Source organism: Aspergillus pseudoviridinutans (assembly GCF_018340605.1).
Source record: "Aspergillus pseudoviridinutans IFM 55266 DNA, scaffold_7, whole genome shotgun sequence".
Lineage (NCBI taxonomy): Eukaryota > Fungi > Ascomycota > Eurotiomycetes > Eurotiales > Aspergillaceae > Aspergillus > Aspergillus pseudoviridinutans.
This window is the reverse complement of record NW_025091287.1, coordinates 1,193,936-1,209,161: the sequence shown is the minus strand read 5'-3', so window position 1 is coordinate 1,209,161 and position 15,226 is coordinate 1,193,936. Positions and strand designations below refer to the sequence as shown.

General features: G+C 48.9%; 4 protein-coding genes across 4 annotated transcripts; 2 read left to right on the top strand and 2 right to left on the bottom strand.

Moving 5' to 3' along the window:
* Window positions 1-2,822: 2,822 nt before the first annotated feature.
* Asppvi_009746 (putative beta-N-acetylglucosaminidase) lies at window positions 2,823-6,047 on the bottom strand (the record flags this gene model as incomplete). The annotated part of the gene is made up of 4 exons (XM_043305594.1): window positions 2,823-2,936; window positions 3,052-5,564; window positions 5,671-5,789; window positions 5,998-6,047. The coding sequence occupies 4 exons, from the start codon at window positions 6,045-6,047 to the stop codon at window positions 2,823-2,825; spliced, it is 2,796 nt and encodes a 931-aa protein (XP_043161529.1).
* Window positions 6,048-7,606: 1,559 nt separating this feature from the next.
* Window positions 7,607-9,197, top strand: Asppvi_009745 (putative glucosamine-6-phosphate deaminase; the record flags this gene model as incomplete). The annotated part of the gene is made up of 5 exons (XM_043305593.1): window positions 7,607-7,664; window positions 7,776-7,863; window positions 7,980-8,041; window positions 8,121-8,269; window positions 8,334-9,197. The coding sequence occupies 5 exons, from the start codon at window positions 7,607-7,609 to the stop codon at window positions 9,195-9,197; spliced, it is 1,221 nt and encodes a 406-aa protein (XP_043161528.1).
* A 549-nt stretch (window positions 9,198-9,746) lies between these two features.
* On the bottom strand, window positions 9,747-11,350 carry Asppvi_009744 (betaine aldehyde dehydrogenase; the record flags this gene model as incomplete). The annotated part of the gene is made up of 2 exons (XM_043305592.1): window positions 9,747-10,761; window positions 10,866-11,350. The coding sequence occupies 2 exons, from the start codon at window positions 11,348-11,350 to the stop codon at window positions 9,747-9,749; spliced, it is 1,500 nt and encodes a 499-aa protein (XP_043161527.1).
* Window positions 11,351-13,009: 1,659 nt separating this feature from the next.
* On the top strand, window positions 13,010-14,735 carry Asppvi_009743 (GMC family oxidoreductase; the record flags this gene model as incomplete). The annotated part of the gene is made up of 2 exons (XM_043305591.1): window positions 13,010-13,256; window positions 13,354-14,735. The coding sequence occupies 2 exons, from the start codon at window positions 13,010-13,012 to the stop codon at window positions 14,733-14,735; spliced, it is 1,629 nt and encodes a 542-aa protein (XP_043161526.1).
* Window positions 14,736-15,226: the final 491 nt, after the last annotated feature.

The following is a 15,226-nucleotide window of genomic DNA, read 5'->3' as shown; positions in this document are numbered from 1 at the left end:
TTTTTTTTTTTTTTTTTTTTTTTTTTTTTGTGCCCTTTATTCAATGAGCTCTTCAAAATAACTCTCCTTTCACTACCGTTTTTGTACAATTATTTATCATCAACACATACATTGGTGTGAAGGACCTAAGTACAGTACGGAGTACATACGCTGTATTATATTATTTATTATTCAATATATTGAGGTCGACATGATGGGGGCCAAAATCAGGCTTCTACCAACTACCTTTTTATTGGCTGGGTTCAGCTGTGTGTCTCAGATCAGACAAGGCGGCGTTGCCGGATTAGCCACAAGCCCACAACCCCAAGGGCCTTCATTCAACTCTGTCGGCCATTCCCGTCCTCAAAGTTTTAAGAAATTTAAAAGGGGTCGGTAAGATGCGAAGGCCGTGGTACATAATCATGGTCGTAACATTATGATGGAGTACAGTACTGAGCTTACAAGCATGGATGCATGAATGCCTCGTTGATGTGTACATTGAAGCAAATACACATCGCCACGGGGACTCGATCATCAGTTGATTGCCTGTTATAGTAAATTTCTAGAATCATGCTTGTTCATCGTCTTACCCCTCCTCACGCAGCTTTTCTGCAATCTGCAGTCTACCGAGTGCTGCTAGGCTGCAATCCGCTTTCTTATCTACCTCGTTGTACGCTGATCTCTACGATTCGATATCAGGCAGTTTATGTAACAATTGTGGTTGTCTGCCAAGAGAAATTAAGTATCCTAATACTAGAATAATAAGCCTTGCTGGAGAGTATCATCCCTTATCTGCTAAAAACTCTCAAGTACTCCGTATAGTGGATATGGCCTAGATACCGAGTGGTACTATCACAAGCAAATTTGTTCAGTGGGCCTAGGGACCATTGCTCAAGGAGGGGATTTTAAACTTTGACCTATTTCCTCCTTCATAACGTTGGCCGCAGCCATTATTGTCTGCATTATCCAGATTCGGGCTAACCTCTTGCCAGAGCATGATTGCACACTTGCTTATTGAACCAATCATAGATAGAACCCAATCATCTAGAATCATGCAGTCTTGCACTAGATAGTCATGTCTCCCCTCTTACTAATAATCCTTTAGACAGGATTGATTTGCGGAGGGAGAAGGAAAGCCACGGTAGTCTGTATGGCTGGTATTTCGTCTACACGAGCCTCGATACCGAGTACTCCATACTAGCCGATCTCTTTAGCTCAGTGGAACTGATGTGAAACTGTGAAACTTTCCGAGGATCTGCATGATTTTCTTTAGTCTGATGCTAAGGAATTCAGTGGTTCGGTTGTCATCTCCCGTCAAAGACGGTGGTAGTCGAAGGATTGGTCCACCGAGCCGCTGCTGATCTGTCAAAATAACTCATGTGCTCTCCCCTCCTCTGTGTTTCAAGGGCCATTCCAGGCATGACTATGATCTTGGTCAAGACTCCATCTGCCTAGTCCTCATTGTCCCTGTGTGACAGCGGATTGCTTTCAATGATCCCAAAGGCCCCGCAAACGTCAAACAAGTCACTGCAGCATGGCCGCAAGCAGCCGGGTACATCTCAAATCATGACAAAGCCTGATTCTCCGAAAACAACATAGTTTCCATTTCCTTCGTGATTTAATCATCATTTTACTAGTCCCAGCTGTCATTGGACACCCCCGAAACGTCTACAGTCCACAAATATTTCCTGTCCTTGATCCTGCGAAGATTAAGTCCCGGCTGGGGCGCCGGCTGTTGGGCGGGAAGTCTCGAACCGTCGAGAGTGCACGCCGGATTAAGCTGGGACTTCTGTCTGCCGGACTTCGACTCCATGAAAGCCTCGATTTTCGTTTGTTAGGAACTGTCCCTCGGCTCCGAGGACAACAGATGTCTCATTTCAAAACATTGAACGGACGAAAAGAAGTAGGCCCTCGAGTGGGAAATAGATTCCTACTTGAAGCTCAGCTCGAGCAATCACTCATTCTATCTCGTAGCCACAGATCCATCACGGTTCAGACTCGGTTGAAGTTTTGCAAGTGACAGCCAGCTGGAGCTAGCAAAAGATTGACAAGGTCCTGTTCTAGACTTGCTCCAGGAGGGGCTTTTCTGGGTGTCTTCGGCTCATTTGCAAGGCAGCGAGAAGGGCATAAGATGGAACCTTTCCTGCGTACGGCCTTCAACAGGGGCATCCTCTGAATTAATCCCCTGCCGTCTGAAAGGAACTGAAACGTCCCAAATCACGGCGTTCACCCTCTCCTTCCCACAAACCTGGTTCCTAGATCTCACTTGGTGGCTTTGACCTTAGCAAAAGCTAAAACGTGCAGAAATTCGTCCATCTCAGTCACTTCATGTTGATCCTTCCAATGTGTAAGCAACGTACTAGTGCTCTAAAGTGGCTTTTCTTGATACTCTAGATGACGCATCTTACATATTTCCCTGTTCTCCTCAGAAGTTGCTTCCGGCAACCTCTTCGACAGGCCCTTGGTGATATATACATTCATGCTCGTCGCTGCTGATCAAGTTCCTTGGCATCAAGGCAAGGCCAATTTGTCGGACAACGGGGGCATGCGATAGAATGGCGAACATAGTAGGGGAAAGACAAGAAGTGAGAATATATACATATAGACATAGAAGAAGACGAAACGAGTCCCTGTGAGGTCGTGTACGAGAACAGCCAGACGGCCGCCCCAATTCTTGCGGAAAGAAAATAACTTATGGCAGGGATAGGACTATTTCGAGGTCAATCAGACAAGAACATGTCCAATAGTAAAAAAAAAGGAGAAAGATGAAGTAAAGGGATATCATCAAAGTCATAGCAAAGAGAAAGATGGCAGTCAAGAGGCAGAAAAAGCTTTGACTTCGTTCACGTCGGTGGCATCATGGTCCAGGTTGCTGCATCGCAGTTCACTTCCTCGAAGCTATGCAGCATGCTGAAGCCCATTCCAGACAGGCAATCGAAATTGCTGTCGCCATCAACCTGTAAAGATAATCTGTTAACATACTGCATATTGAGATGCAAACTTAACGCGTCCGCCGCGAGAGCGAACGGAATACTTGGAACGCTGGATAAAAAAAAAAGAATTTGAACTTACGCAGTCAATGACAACGGCCTCTGCACCTTGTCTCCGAATTTGCTTGATGCCCAGCAATATGAGCCCCTGCATCACCGTAGCATACTCGCCAACAGACGGAGAGATCACTGGGGACGATATGCCTCCGCTCGACGATTGTGTGGCTTTCAGCACAGGCATATACTCTGCTAATGGCGAACGCCCGTTGTATATCACCACAGTACCCAAAATTGCTCCGTCGCTCGGCCGCGTGGCCCTGATTATGCCACAGTTTGGTGCTCCTCCCAAAGCAATCTTGTATATATCAATCAGTCCTTGTCGAGAATTCGTCTTGATGTGATCAAGGATAGGCTCCGCGTAATCCCATCCATGAACAAGGTCGTAAGAGACGTCAGCATTTTTCAACCCCTGTATGAGGCCATCAGGCGGCGTCCATGTTGGAAGATTCCGCAGCACCACACTGCAAACCGGCCGCGAAAGGGCAGTGTTCCAGCCCAGGTTGGCAAACCACTGGCGTAACCTCTTACGCTCCACTGGATTGGAAGAAGGAATGCCTAGGTATATGCCTGGGAGTCGGGAACCCAGCTGAAACCTCCTCATTCCCTTTCGCTGAAGAAGTGTTCGAATTGCGCGGTTGTGCAGTGAGTTCCCAATCGACAATTTCCGTCTTGCAGGATCAACAATCAAAGATCCAATAACGCCTGTGCCCGTCGACCTGAAGAAATAAGTCGAGCAAAATCCGTACAAAGCCTGTGTACTGCTGTTTCGTACAACAAAGTGGGCCTCATCAATTTCTTCTCTTCGTAATAAGAAGCTGCTGGATGTCACACCTAGCAGCTCAGAACGCTGACCCTGCGGGCAATCCGCTCTGACTGCATCAAGTAAAGTCTCCAAGGATTGAGCATCTCTTTCTTCATTCCAATTTTCCACAAGCCAGTGCTGCCGCGCTTGATGGAGCTTCTGGCTGCGGCTGATAGAACCCGGCAATGAGCCTTTGGGTGTCAATTCTCCATAGAGAACTTTGACCAACGCCTCCAAGGCGGTCTCTGTGAAATCGTAAGTGCAGACATAGGTACCAATGGATGCATCCATAGCAAAATCATATGGAGAACTAGCGGCGACGACGATCATAGGCTTCTCTCGCGGCTCTCCCGATGGAGTAAACTGAGACCTACAGATTAGAGAGACATGTTTCGTAAAGCCATGCTGGTATAGGTTCCTGTTTGCATCTGCAGTGACGACAATGACGGCACTAGCCCGATCTATTAAATTTTCGTGAATTGGTCGGACGCCATTCGCCGTGTAAGATGTATGTAGAACGCGACCACTTCTTTGACGCGAGAGAGAACGCCCCAGTTCCTTGAAGACACTCTCGCCGCTCAGCACAGAGGCAGTTCTATCTGAAGCAATCGGGTCGAGAGAGAGATTCATGTGCTCCGTCACCGAACGAGAGACTGCTGATGCGGGCAATGGCTTGACTAACGGAGTCAAAAGTAGCAATTCCTCGTTGGGCTCAATGATGGTGGACAGCGGAAGCAGATTCTGCTTATCACGTACAACTGAAATAGAGTTGTTATATGCCCGTTTGGAGAGGCCGGTATGAGATGGTTGCATCTGCATTAGAGATGGCAGTCCTGGCGGGTTCAGGGCTTGCTCCCAAGATGTGCATTTCGCCTTCATCTTCAAAACCCTGCGCAAAGATTGCTCTATGCGAGCCCGACCAATGATGCCGTTCTCCACCCCGAGCTTCAAACCATTGATCGCTTCCTGTTGCACCGGAAAGGATCTGCACAAGAGGATGATATCACAGCCCGCATTCTTCGCCATCACTGTTCCGCCGCCGACACCGATATTGTGAGTGAGAGCCTCCATCTCTAAACACTCAGAAACCACCACACCATTGAATTTCAGATCTTTCCGCAGCAGGTCATCGACTACCTGCTCACTTAAACAAGCATGCATGACATTTACGCCGGCAGACGACATAGAGACACCTCCCACCATCATCGAATCTAAACCGTGGACTATGGCATTGCGGAATGGGACCAGCGCTGTCAAGCTGAGCTGTTCCAACGACTCGGTGATGATGGGAACGTCTGCTTGAGATCCGAGGAATTCAAGGTTACCATAGGACGGAAAATGTTTGCCACATGTCACCAATCCTGCTTTTTTGTAGCCTTTCATGAACTCAACGCCATATTGTGACACCTCCTGGGGATCATCGCCGGTAGTGCGCACGCCCAAAGGCTGGGTTCGTACGTTAGTCAACACATCTAATACAGGGCCCAGGATCCAGTTGACCCCTACGGCTTTGAGTTCTTGGGCCGTAGCGTAAGCGACATCATGAGCCAGTGACTTTGAACCGGTTGCTGCGATTCCCATTGCGCTGGGGAACTGTCGAATGTAGATTTCATCGTACAGGCTGTTCACGCCGCCGTTTTCCTGATCCAAGGCGATAAGTAAAGGCACGGGATGGCCAGCATCTCGGGCGATTGTTTGTAGCTCAAGGACCAGCCGCGTTGCCTCTTCCGCAGCTGCTCGCGATTCGTTTTGTTAGCAAAAGGAAGGTGGAATCTCTTTGATAAGTGGTCAATAAAGAGGTGCTCGAAGGGAAGAGAAAAATGATAGGAGTGACAATACATTTTAAGTTCTTGGCTGTCAACAGAACCGAGCCCAGATGGTAATTCTCGATAAGAGAGCGAATTTGAGGATTGACGGACGTCCCATCGAAGCCCATCATGAAGAGCTGCCCCATCTGCCTGTAAACAGGACGCAAGGGGGGAGACCAAACAGTCAGCCATTATTCAGTTGTCAAGCAAACTGTACGGGCAGAGAAGTATAAACGGAAGGCCCAGAGAAAACATAATCAATTATGCTTGAGAGACCAAATCTAGACCATGTAATACAGTGACGACGGACAATTAAGAAGAAAACAACAAACAAATGGCTGAGACATTTATTTCCTACCTGTCTAGATCCTCCCAGCCAGGGGGCAGCATATCCTCTTTCGGGGCCATCAGGGCCCTTGGTTGAGGAATGCAAGTGCAAAGCTGAAGGGAGTGGAGAGTAAGATGACCTGTCAAAGATTCCAGAGTGTTGTGGATGATGGAAATGGGCGTGGTGTTGTGCCACGATAACCGCAAACGTCGTCGGAAGCCGACTGGGAGTAGCCAAATACGGCAATTGAATTAAGCTCCTGATGCTGAAATCCAACTGGCTGGTCCCCCAGGCGCGCGTGAGCTGGTGGTAATGTCAGGTAAGCTACCTTGCTAGAAAGCTCATATTCTCAGCTTCGAAGCACTTTAGTTACCTCACCCAGGAGGCTAGGACGGTCGATAAGGTACAACCGATATTATTGATTATGGCTAGCGTGCTCGGTACTCCGTCGGCTTAATGGGGGCCAGATAATACCTTTAGAGATGGCCTAGCACAGAAGATGACGGGGATGGGGATGGGGCACTCGGCGTGAGTTTCTCCAATGGTTACCGGTGAACTGCACAATATTAGTACAGCCTTGCCTGACGGGGAAGTCGGCAAAGAACTGTGTGCGGTCTCCTAGTAAGAAATCGTCCGAGGAAAGGAGAGAAAGCACTGATGGCCCATTGTTTTTCCCCTCGATCGAGACTCGTGTCTCAATAATGATTCTTGGCGAGGTTATGACTAAGAGGCCTTATCACGTGAGAGCTGAAGCTCCATGCCTTTCTTCGCACACTGTACTGTATGGAGTACCTTACAGTCATCAGATTCCGTAATTCAATGCTGTAACATACATTACCTCAGCTTTACAATACAGAACAGAACGAATGTATGTGCGATTCAGTCCGTTACAGACAAGCCAGACTTTCCGTGAATGAAACTGTATGCAACGCCACAGCCAGGCTAACATAAGGTTGCACTCTTCCCCGGGTTTCCATCCGATGCCGAATGCAACAGTGGACTCGTTCGTCAAAAAGTAAAGAGCACCTAATACATATCAGTAGTAACTCGATAAGGCCGGGGTTTCTGACACTTCCCTATCAGAATATCTTTCTCTCGGATCAAGTCGACTATGGCTCCCAAGGTCACCTGTTTCGTCTGCCACCTCTTTTTGTAACGTCAGGTCGATCGCCAGTCAGATGGAACCTTTCCGTCCAACCCGACTTATCATATCTTGCCTCTTATTGATAACCAAATGGTTTTCACATTTCCTCATTCCCCTTCCCGATTGGTTACGCCTCTTGAGGCGTTGACATCACACTCAATGGATGGTGGTGCGTCATCTGCAGCGGTTGAACCGCGGACTCTTTCTCGTATAGTACAAAGCAAATGGGCGCATTTTAAATGGAAAGGGCGATTCTAGGGGCTTTGCTACCATGGCCATGGTCCGTAGGCCAGTGTCATCAGTTCAGGAGGGCCATGAACAATCATACTTTGTAGTATCATGAGTTGGACGCTGCTCAAGAAGAGGAAGTACCTTGTAGTAGTAATCTATACAATACGATATATCGAAATCCGTCCATAGGTGGGAGGTGTCATCCTGTCATACTCCACAAGCCGATCCAGATTGACAGGCTGAGTTGCAACAGATCCGTGGAAGATGGGGCGAACATTAAAATCCTTCATGGCAGACGGCTACTTTATCAGCACCCTTCTTTGTCCAAGTTGGACATACCTTTATATCTAATTCTCTCACACACGGCGCGATAGATCCATTCTACTTTCCTGACCGCGAACGAAGCCTTTCTTGTCATAACCAGCTCTGATAGTACGGGTCTCAGCCCTGCCATCTTATCGGCCTTATCGCCTAAACTTTTTCTGGAGGAGTGACGTACGACTACAGATAACAAACACCATGTAAGTATACTTTCTACTTCTGCCTTCTGCCACTTTCGTCGAGACGTCAAGGGGTGTTTTCAAGATGGGAGATAAAGAAAAAGAAGCCTTCTCTGTGCGTTCTGACACGTCTGTAGGAGAGTTATCATCAGGGAGAACGCTCAGCAGGCGTCGGAATATATCGCCGACTATATGATCAGTACGATCAACCTTCCATCTAGTCGATGTGCGGCTTGCTTGGTTATATCTCTAACTCTTAATTTTCCGCTACTCGATAGGTCGTATCAAGACTTTCAAACCTACTCAGGATCGCCCTTTCGTACTGGGTCTTCCCACTGGCAGCAGCCCCGAGATTATATACAAGACACTTGTGCAACGCCACCGGGCAGGTGAAATATCTTTCAAAAATGTCGTGACGTTTAATATGGTATTTTCCTCATTTATATTATTATTATGACTCTTTGTATCCTGCCATATGCTGATCAACTCAGGACGAGTATGTGGGTTTACCTCGTGACCACCCCGAATCCTATCACAGCTTCATGTACAAGCACTTTTTCTCGCACGTCGACATTCCACCGCAAAATATCAACATCTTAGATGGCAACGCCCCAGATCTGACTGCCGAATGTGCTTCCTACGAAGCCCGCATCGCTGGCTATGGCGGCATCGAACTTTTCTTAGGCGGCGTTGGAGCTGATGGCCATATTGCCTTCAATGAGCCGGGATCCTCGTTGAGCAGTCGAACCAGGGTGAAGACGTTGGCGTACGATACAATCCTCGCGAACTCGCGATTTTTCGGCAACGATGTTGACAAAGTTCCCCGCATGGCTTTGACGGTTGGCATTCAGACTATAATGGAGGCCAGGGAAGTGGTCATCGTGGCAACGGGCGCTCACAAAGCTCTTGCGTTGAAGAAGGGCCTCGAGGGTGGTGTTAATCACATGTGGACACTGTCAGCGCTGCAGTTGCATCAACACCCACTCGTAGTTTGCGACCGCGATGCTACCTTGGAGTTGAAGGTCAAGACAGTCCGTTATTTCGAGTCAATCGAGCAGTCTGGTACAGATGCTCGTACGCAAGGCCCGCCACTTGTCTATCGGCCAAGGACCTATGTGCCTGCTCCATTGGGGGCGAGCAAATTGCCGCAGCAGCTCACTCCCGCGTCAACACCTCCCAAAGCCCCGAAGGACCTGAGGATCAACACAGAGTTTCAAGGCTCAGTAGAGGAAGATGAATTGACTCCTGACAGTATGTCTTCTCGAATGGTGGACTCCGCCATTGGCGGGTTGGATTCGACGCTCAAAGCCGACATGATGTTCGATCGGATGGGCGCGAGAGGTGTATCTCATTGAAGGGAGTCGCAAGCTTCGTGACTCAGATTGCTACAATCTATTGGGAACAAAATTGTTGGACAACTCCGTGAGAGGATTTGCTATTGTTTGAAGGTTCAAGGACTTAGGGTGGACATGCAGCAGACTTGTTCGCGATGCGCCGTTGCTGACGACTGTCTGTCATATTTTGAATTTCTTGTGTCGTATAGGCCGATCTTGCTTTCTTCATAGATGTATTTGTTCGCTTGGCATAGCAGCCACTTACTGCGTATAGAGTTGGCTCTTGATGATCGTCTCAGTTGGTGTGCTTGCTCTGTCTGTTTTTATATATCCCGCCGATCTATGAATGTTGTAACGCTAGTTCCAAGTACACAGATACCTAAGTTGCCTGTATTGAGGTAGCTTATACATAGAAGACAAAATGAACAACAGCGCTGAAAATTTATTGTGAGCTTTGCTCCAAAATCCGTTTTCGATGTCTGCGATGAGAATGGTACAGTTTTTCTTGACCAAGATACTTGATACAAAGCTCCTTTAGTGGACAATTTGTACATTTTCATTCATCTTGGATTACAATTTCGCAAAGACAGTAGCAACCTGTCCATTCATATCCACCAGCGTACTCTTGTTCCTCACCCAAGCTTCGATACCTCTGCGGCCGTTCTCGACGCCAACACCACTCTTCTTCCAGCCACCCACAGCCATCTCGGCAGGGCTCTCACCCCAGGTGTTGATCCATGTAATGCCTGCTTGGAGCTGGTCGATGATACGATGCGCCATATTCAGGTCTCGTGTAAAGACTCCAGCCGCAAGGCCAAGCTCAGTGTTATTCGCACGCTTAACGGCTTCCTCGACTGTATCGTAGTACAGAATCGACATGACCGGCCCAAAAATCTCTTCCTGGACAATCTGCATGGAATCGGTGCAGTCCGTGAAGACAGTTGGCCGCACCCAGAACCCATTCTCCAATTCCTTTGGAAGGGAGGGCTTTCCCAGCCCACCATAGAGGAGCGTTGCCTTGTCCGTCTCAATGCCATGACGAATGTACGAGGTTACCTTTTCGAGATGGAGGGCGGAACTCAAGGGTCCGAAGTTGGTTGCGTTGTCAAACAAAGGCCCGGGGCGGATATATTGCATTTTGCCCAGAAGAGCCTTCTCAAAAGCAGACTTCATGCTTCTTGGGACGAACACCCGAGTCCCATTAGTGCAAACCTGGCCTGTACTAAAGAAATTGGCCATCATAGCTCCATTTACTGCATTCTCAAGGTCCGCATCAGGTAGGATGAGCAACGGACTCTTGCCTCCTAGCTCCATCGTGACGTACTTCATTTGTCCGGCCGCCGAGCCGGCCACCTTCATTCCTGTTGATACCTGGCCCGTGAAGCTGACCTTGGCGATCAGGCGGTGAGCGGTCAAATAAGCACCCACATCCCCAGCGCCATAGACAACATTGAAGACCCCAGGGGGAAGTCCAGCTTCCCGGTAGATCTCAGCCAGCATCTGCGCATGAAGGGGCGTATATTCACTAGGCTTGTACACCATGGTATTTCCAGCCGCAAGACACGGTGCTGATTTCCAGAGAGCACTGTGTCACATTTGTCAATTGCTAAGCTCGGTAGAGAAAAGAGAGACAACCAGACGTGATAGGTTTTGCGCGCTCGTCTGATCAAGAACAATGAAAGTACTTACATCTGGAGAGGATAATTCCATGCGCCAATGCCAACGCAGACTCCCAGCGGCGCCTTCTTGGTGAAGACCCAGGCATCTTCTCTCAACTGTGTCGTCTCGCCATTGAGACCGCCTCCTCCTACCAGGTTGGCATAGTATTCCAATACATCTGCACCAGTGACGATGTCGACTGTGCTTGTCTCCGAATAGGCCTTGCCAGAATCTAGAGTTTCGAGACGCGCGAGTTCGTCATTTCTCTCCCGCAGCAACGCCGCGGCCTTTTGTAGGATGCGCGCACGAGCGATATGAGGGGTTTGCGACCATGAGGGGAACGCGCGATCAGCAGCTGCAATGGCCGCATCTGCATCAGAATTTGAAGCAACATGGATTTCAGCTAGTGGCGTATTGTCGGAAGGGTTGACTGTGCGAAAAGTCCGACCAGACGAAGCCGACTGGATTTTTCCGTCGTAATATGGGTGACGAGGAGGGAAAGGGAGATCCGTCATTTTCTTTTTGGTTGAGGGCCGCTGGAAATTTGTACCGGGCTATCACGACGTAAAAATTGAAATAGGATCCAAGGATAGATACTTGGCTCCGTGTGTAGCGGGCAGGTTGCTCAGAGTATTAGAGAAGTATTGATCGTACTCCGCAGCTAGGTGCGGATAGTTAGCCTCATTCTTGACCAGCGATGTATTCATATCTGAATCAGACCGCCTCATAACTCCGCCCCCTCTTCATTTGACGAGGACAGGCTCCGCTGTGGCTACGACCACTAAACCACCTCCACAACTGACCCATTGGTCAACAGAAGGCGTGTGAGATCGTGGTTGATTTTTCCTTCCGAGCATCCGAAAAGGTCCTGTTGTCTCAGTGCTCCGTAATAGTAGCAGAATCAACAGCCGACACTATCTTATAGGCAGTCAATTACTCCAATCTATCCTCTAAGAGGCACTGCGCTGAAGTACTCCGTATTTGAGGAGGGCAATCCACAATCATTCCCGGGTGCTGGGGCAGTACAGTTTTACTCCGTACATACTGCTCAATAATGAAACCAAGTTTTGATGGTCTAGGACTAGCCACGCGATGGTCAAACAGCGTCAAAAGCTAAACAGAGGCTGGAATGGATGGGGAAATTAAGGAATGGCCTCCAATAGGAAACACGGGACAAGACCGATATTCAAATAGCGTCGTCTTAATGAAGTGAACACTCTTGCATTTTACTACTCCATTTGGACATAATTAGCAGAGTTCTCCAGTAAATAACGATCTTTTAGGGAAAAAGAACTCATGCACAATAGTGCTGTCATTATCATATACCAAGCGGGTAATAAGATCCAGGATCTAACACAGTGACGAGAGTCCGTAGGATGTTCAAACCGTTAATGAATTAGTGTGACTGTCTTAGTGTGAGTTCGTGGATCGTGGCGTCGTCTTAGTCTCAAAGTCCTCGTGAGTCGTGTGGGCCGTGGAGTCGTTCGATGACGTCGAGCGCCATCTTGTGTCTGACCAAAAATCACAACCCGCGGGTACAGTCGTACTTAAAATATGAAAAGGAACGCGGCCGGTGATGAGGTGCCTACTCCAGTACGGAGGGAGCTCTTCTAAGTACCTGCATAGTCTTCACTCAGCATGCAGATCGATGTAGTAAGGTACTTACATTACCTCTAGGTGCGGTTGATCAACCATCGAAGCGGAAAACGACAATGATAGTCCAATCCGAACCAGTATCAGGCCATATTAAACCGTGTTTCCATTATCTAATATGGCCTGCCTCCTTCTGGGGATAAGAAGTATTTTGTCTTCGATTGGCTGATCCTCATTTCGGCACCTATCTTGTGGTGGGGAATAGTTAGGGAAGAGGGAAACGAGGAAAAGGATTGGCGGCGAACGGATGGATAGCCGCCTGGACACCTGAGGCCCGTGTCTCTAACTTAATTCCGTCCTTTCAATTTAAAATCTATCAGAATTCCGTTATGATTCTACGCTTTTTTTCTTTTATCTTTTTGAACAGTCTCATTGCCTCTTCCGCCCTTTTCACCTAGTCTCGTCTCTCTTGCCAGTCTCCAGAGGTGCTGGAGTCCTCTTATTTCCTCACCAAATCACCCCGGGTTTGTTCTCCGCACCAGTAGAAGAGCCGTTGAATCATTCCATCATTATCATTCGACATGGCCACCACAAACGATTTCCCTGCATCCGACGTCAATAGCTATGACTATGTTATTGTCGGCGGTGGCACGGCCGGCTGTGTCATTGCTAGTCGGCTGGCTCAGTACTTGCCCAATAAGCGAATTCTAATCATTGAGGGTGGCCCCAGTGACTTCATGGATGATAGAGTCCTTAACCTGCGGGAATGGCTCAACCTCCTGGGAGGCGAGCTGGATTATGACTATCCTACCACAGAGCAGCCAATGGGTGTGTATCCTTCGCACATTCCGTGTTCTATCCTCACATCCCTTGCGGACTAGTTAGCAATGTCGTCAGCCACTGACCGTCTTTCCTGCATTTTCAGGCAACAGCCATATCCGTCACTCTCGTGCCAAGGTCTTGGGTGGTTGTTCCAGCCACAACACTCTCATTTCCTTCCGCCCCTTCGAGTATGACTGCAGAAGATGGGAGGAGCAGGGTTGCAAGGGCTGGTCCTTTGAGACTTTTACTCGCGTCCTCGACAACCTGCGGAACACTGTCCAGCCCGTTCACAGCCGTCACAGAAACCAGCTGTGCAAGGACTGGGTGCAGGCTTGCTCGACTGCCATGAACATTCCCATCATCCACGATTTCAACAAGGAAATCCGCTCCAAGGGTGAACTGACGGAGGGTGTTGGTTTCTTCTCCGTCTCGTACAATCCAGATGATGGCCGTCGCAGCAGTGCTAGTGTGGCATACATCCACCCTATTCTGCGCGGTGAGGAGAAGCGCCCCAACTTGACAATCCTTACCAATGCGTGGGTGTCTCGCGTGAATGTCGAAGGAGACACTGTCACCGGTGTTGACGTGACTCTGCAATCCGGTGTCAAACACACTTTGCGAGCCAAGAAGGAAACTATTCTTTGTGCAGGTGCTGTCGATACCCCGCGATTGATGCTCCTTTCCGGTCTGGGACCGCGTGAGCAGCTGAGTTCTCTTGGGATTCCGGTCGTCAAGGATTTGCCTGGTGTGGGTGAAAACCTCCTCGATCACCCAGAGAGTATTATTATTTGGGAGCTCAACCGTCCTGTCCCCCCCAATCAGACTACAATGGATTCGGATGCGGGCATCTTCCTGCGGCGCGAAGCTCCCAATGCGGCTGGCTCTGATGGCCGTGCAGCAGATATCATGATGCATTGCTACCAGATTCCCTTCTGTCTCAACACGTCCCGTCTGGGCTATGAAACCCCTGTTGATGCCTTTTGCATGACACCCAACATTCCTCGCCCCCGCTCTCGTGGTCGTCTCTACCTGACCTCGGCAGACCCCTCCGTGAAGCCAGCTTTGGATTTCCGCTACTTCACTGACCCCGAGGGCTACGACGCCGCGACAATCGTGGCTGGTCTTAAGGCCGCGCGTCAGATTGCCCAGCAGGCTCCGTTCAAGGATTGGATTAAGCGTGAGGTGGCGCCCGGACCTCAGGTCCAGACTGATGAGGAGTTGTCCGAGTACGGTCGCCGTGTGGCTCACACAGTTTACCACCCTGCTGGTACCACAAAGATGGGAGATATTTCCCGCGATCCAATGGCTGTCGTTGACCACCAGCTCAAAATCCGTGGCCTGAAGAATGCCCGTATTGCGGACGCTGGAGTCTTCCCTGAGATGACTACCATCAACCCGATGCTGACTGTGCTGGCTATCGGAGAACGCGCCGCCGAGCTGATCGCCGAAGAGGCAGGCTGGAGTCGGGAACAGCCCAGGCTGTAGAAGGCCTTGTTTTCCAAGCTAGTGGGTTTGCTTGTGCATTTCTGGTATATGGGATGCGCGGGGCCATGCAGAATGGTTCATAGTTGGTAAAGCACTCTCATTTTTGTGGTTGAGATGCCTGACTTCGCCCATCAATAATATTCCATAAGGCAGCTGACTTCATGCGGGATCATGAGTGGTGCAAAGTTTGGGTGGTGTGCTGGTGTAGGAATCACTGGGTTAAGAAAGGCACGCAAAAAAAAAGGAAAGAAAAAAGAAAAAAGTGTTCAAATATGATGCTCTTTAGCATGGTGTTGGCCTGGATTGCATGATGGCTTTTTGTGTACAGATGCTGGCTGCCGTCTTTAGATATTGTCTCCAGACAGTAACTCTCACAGGTAGGAAAGATATGCTGTACATACCAATAGGTGACGAAAGAGAAATAGACAAGAAATATCACAAAATACGACCACTAATACATTTAAGAGGAGCCGACAAACAAGTCTAATGAT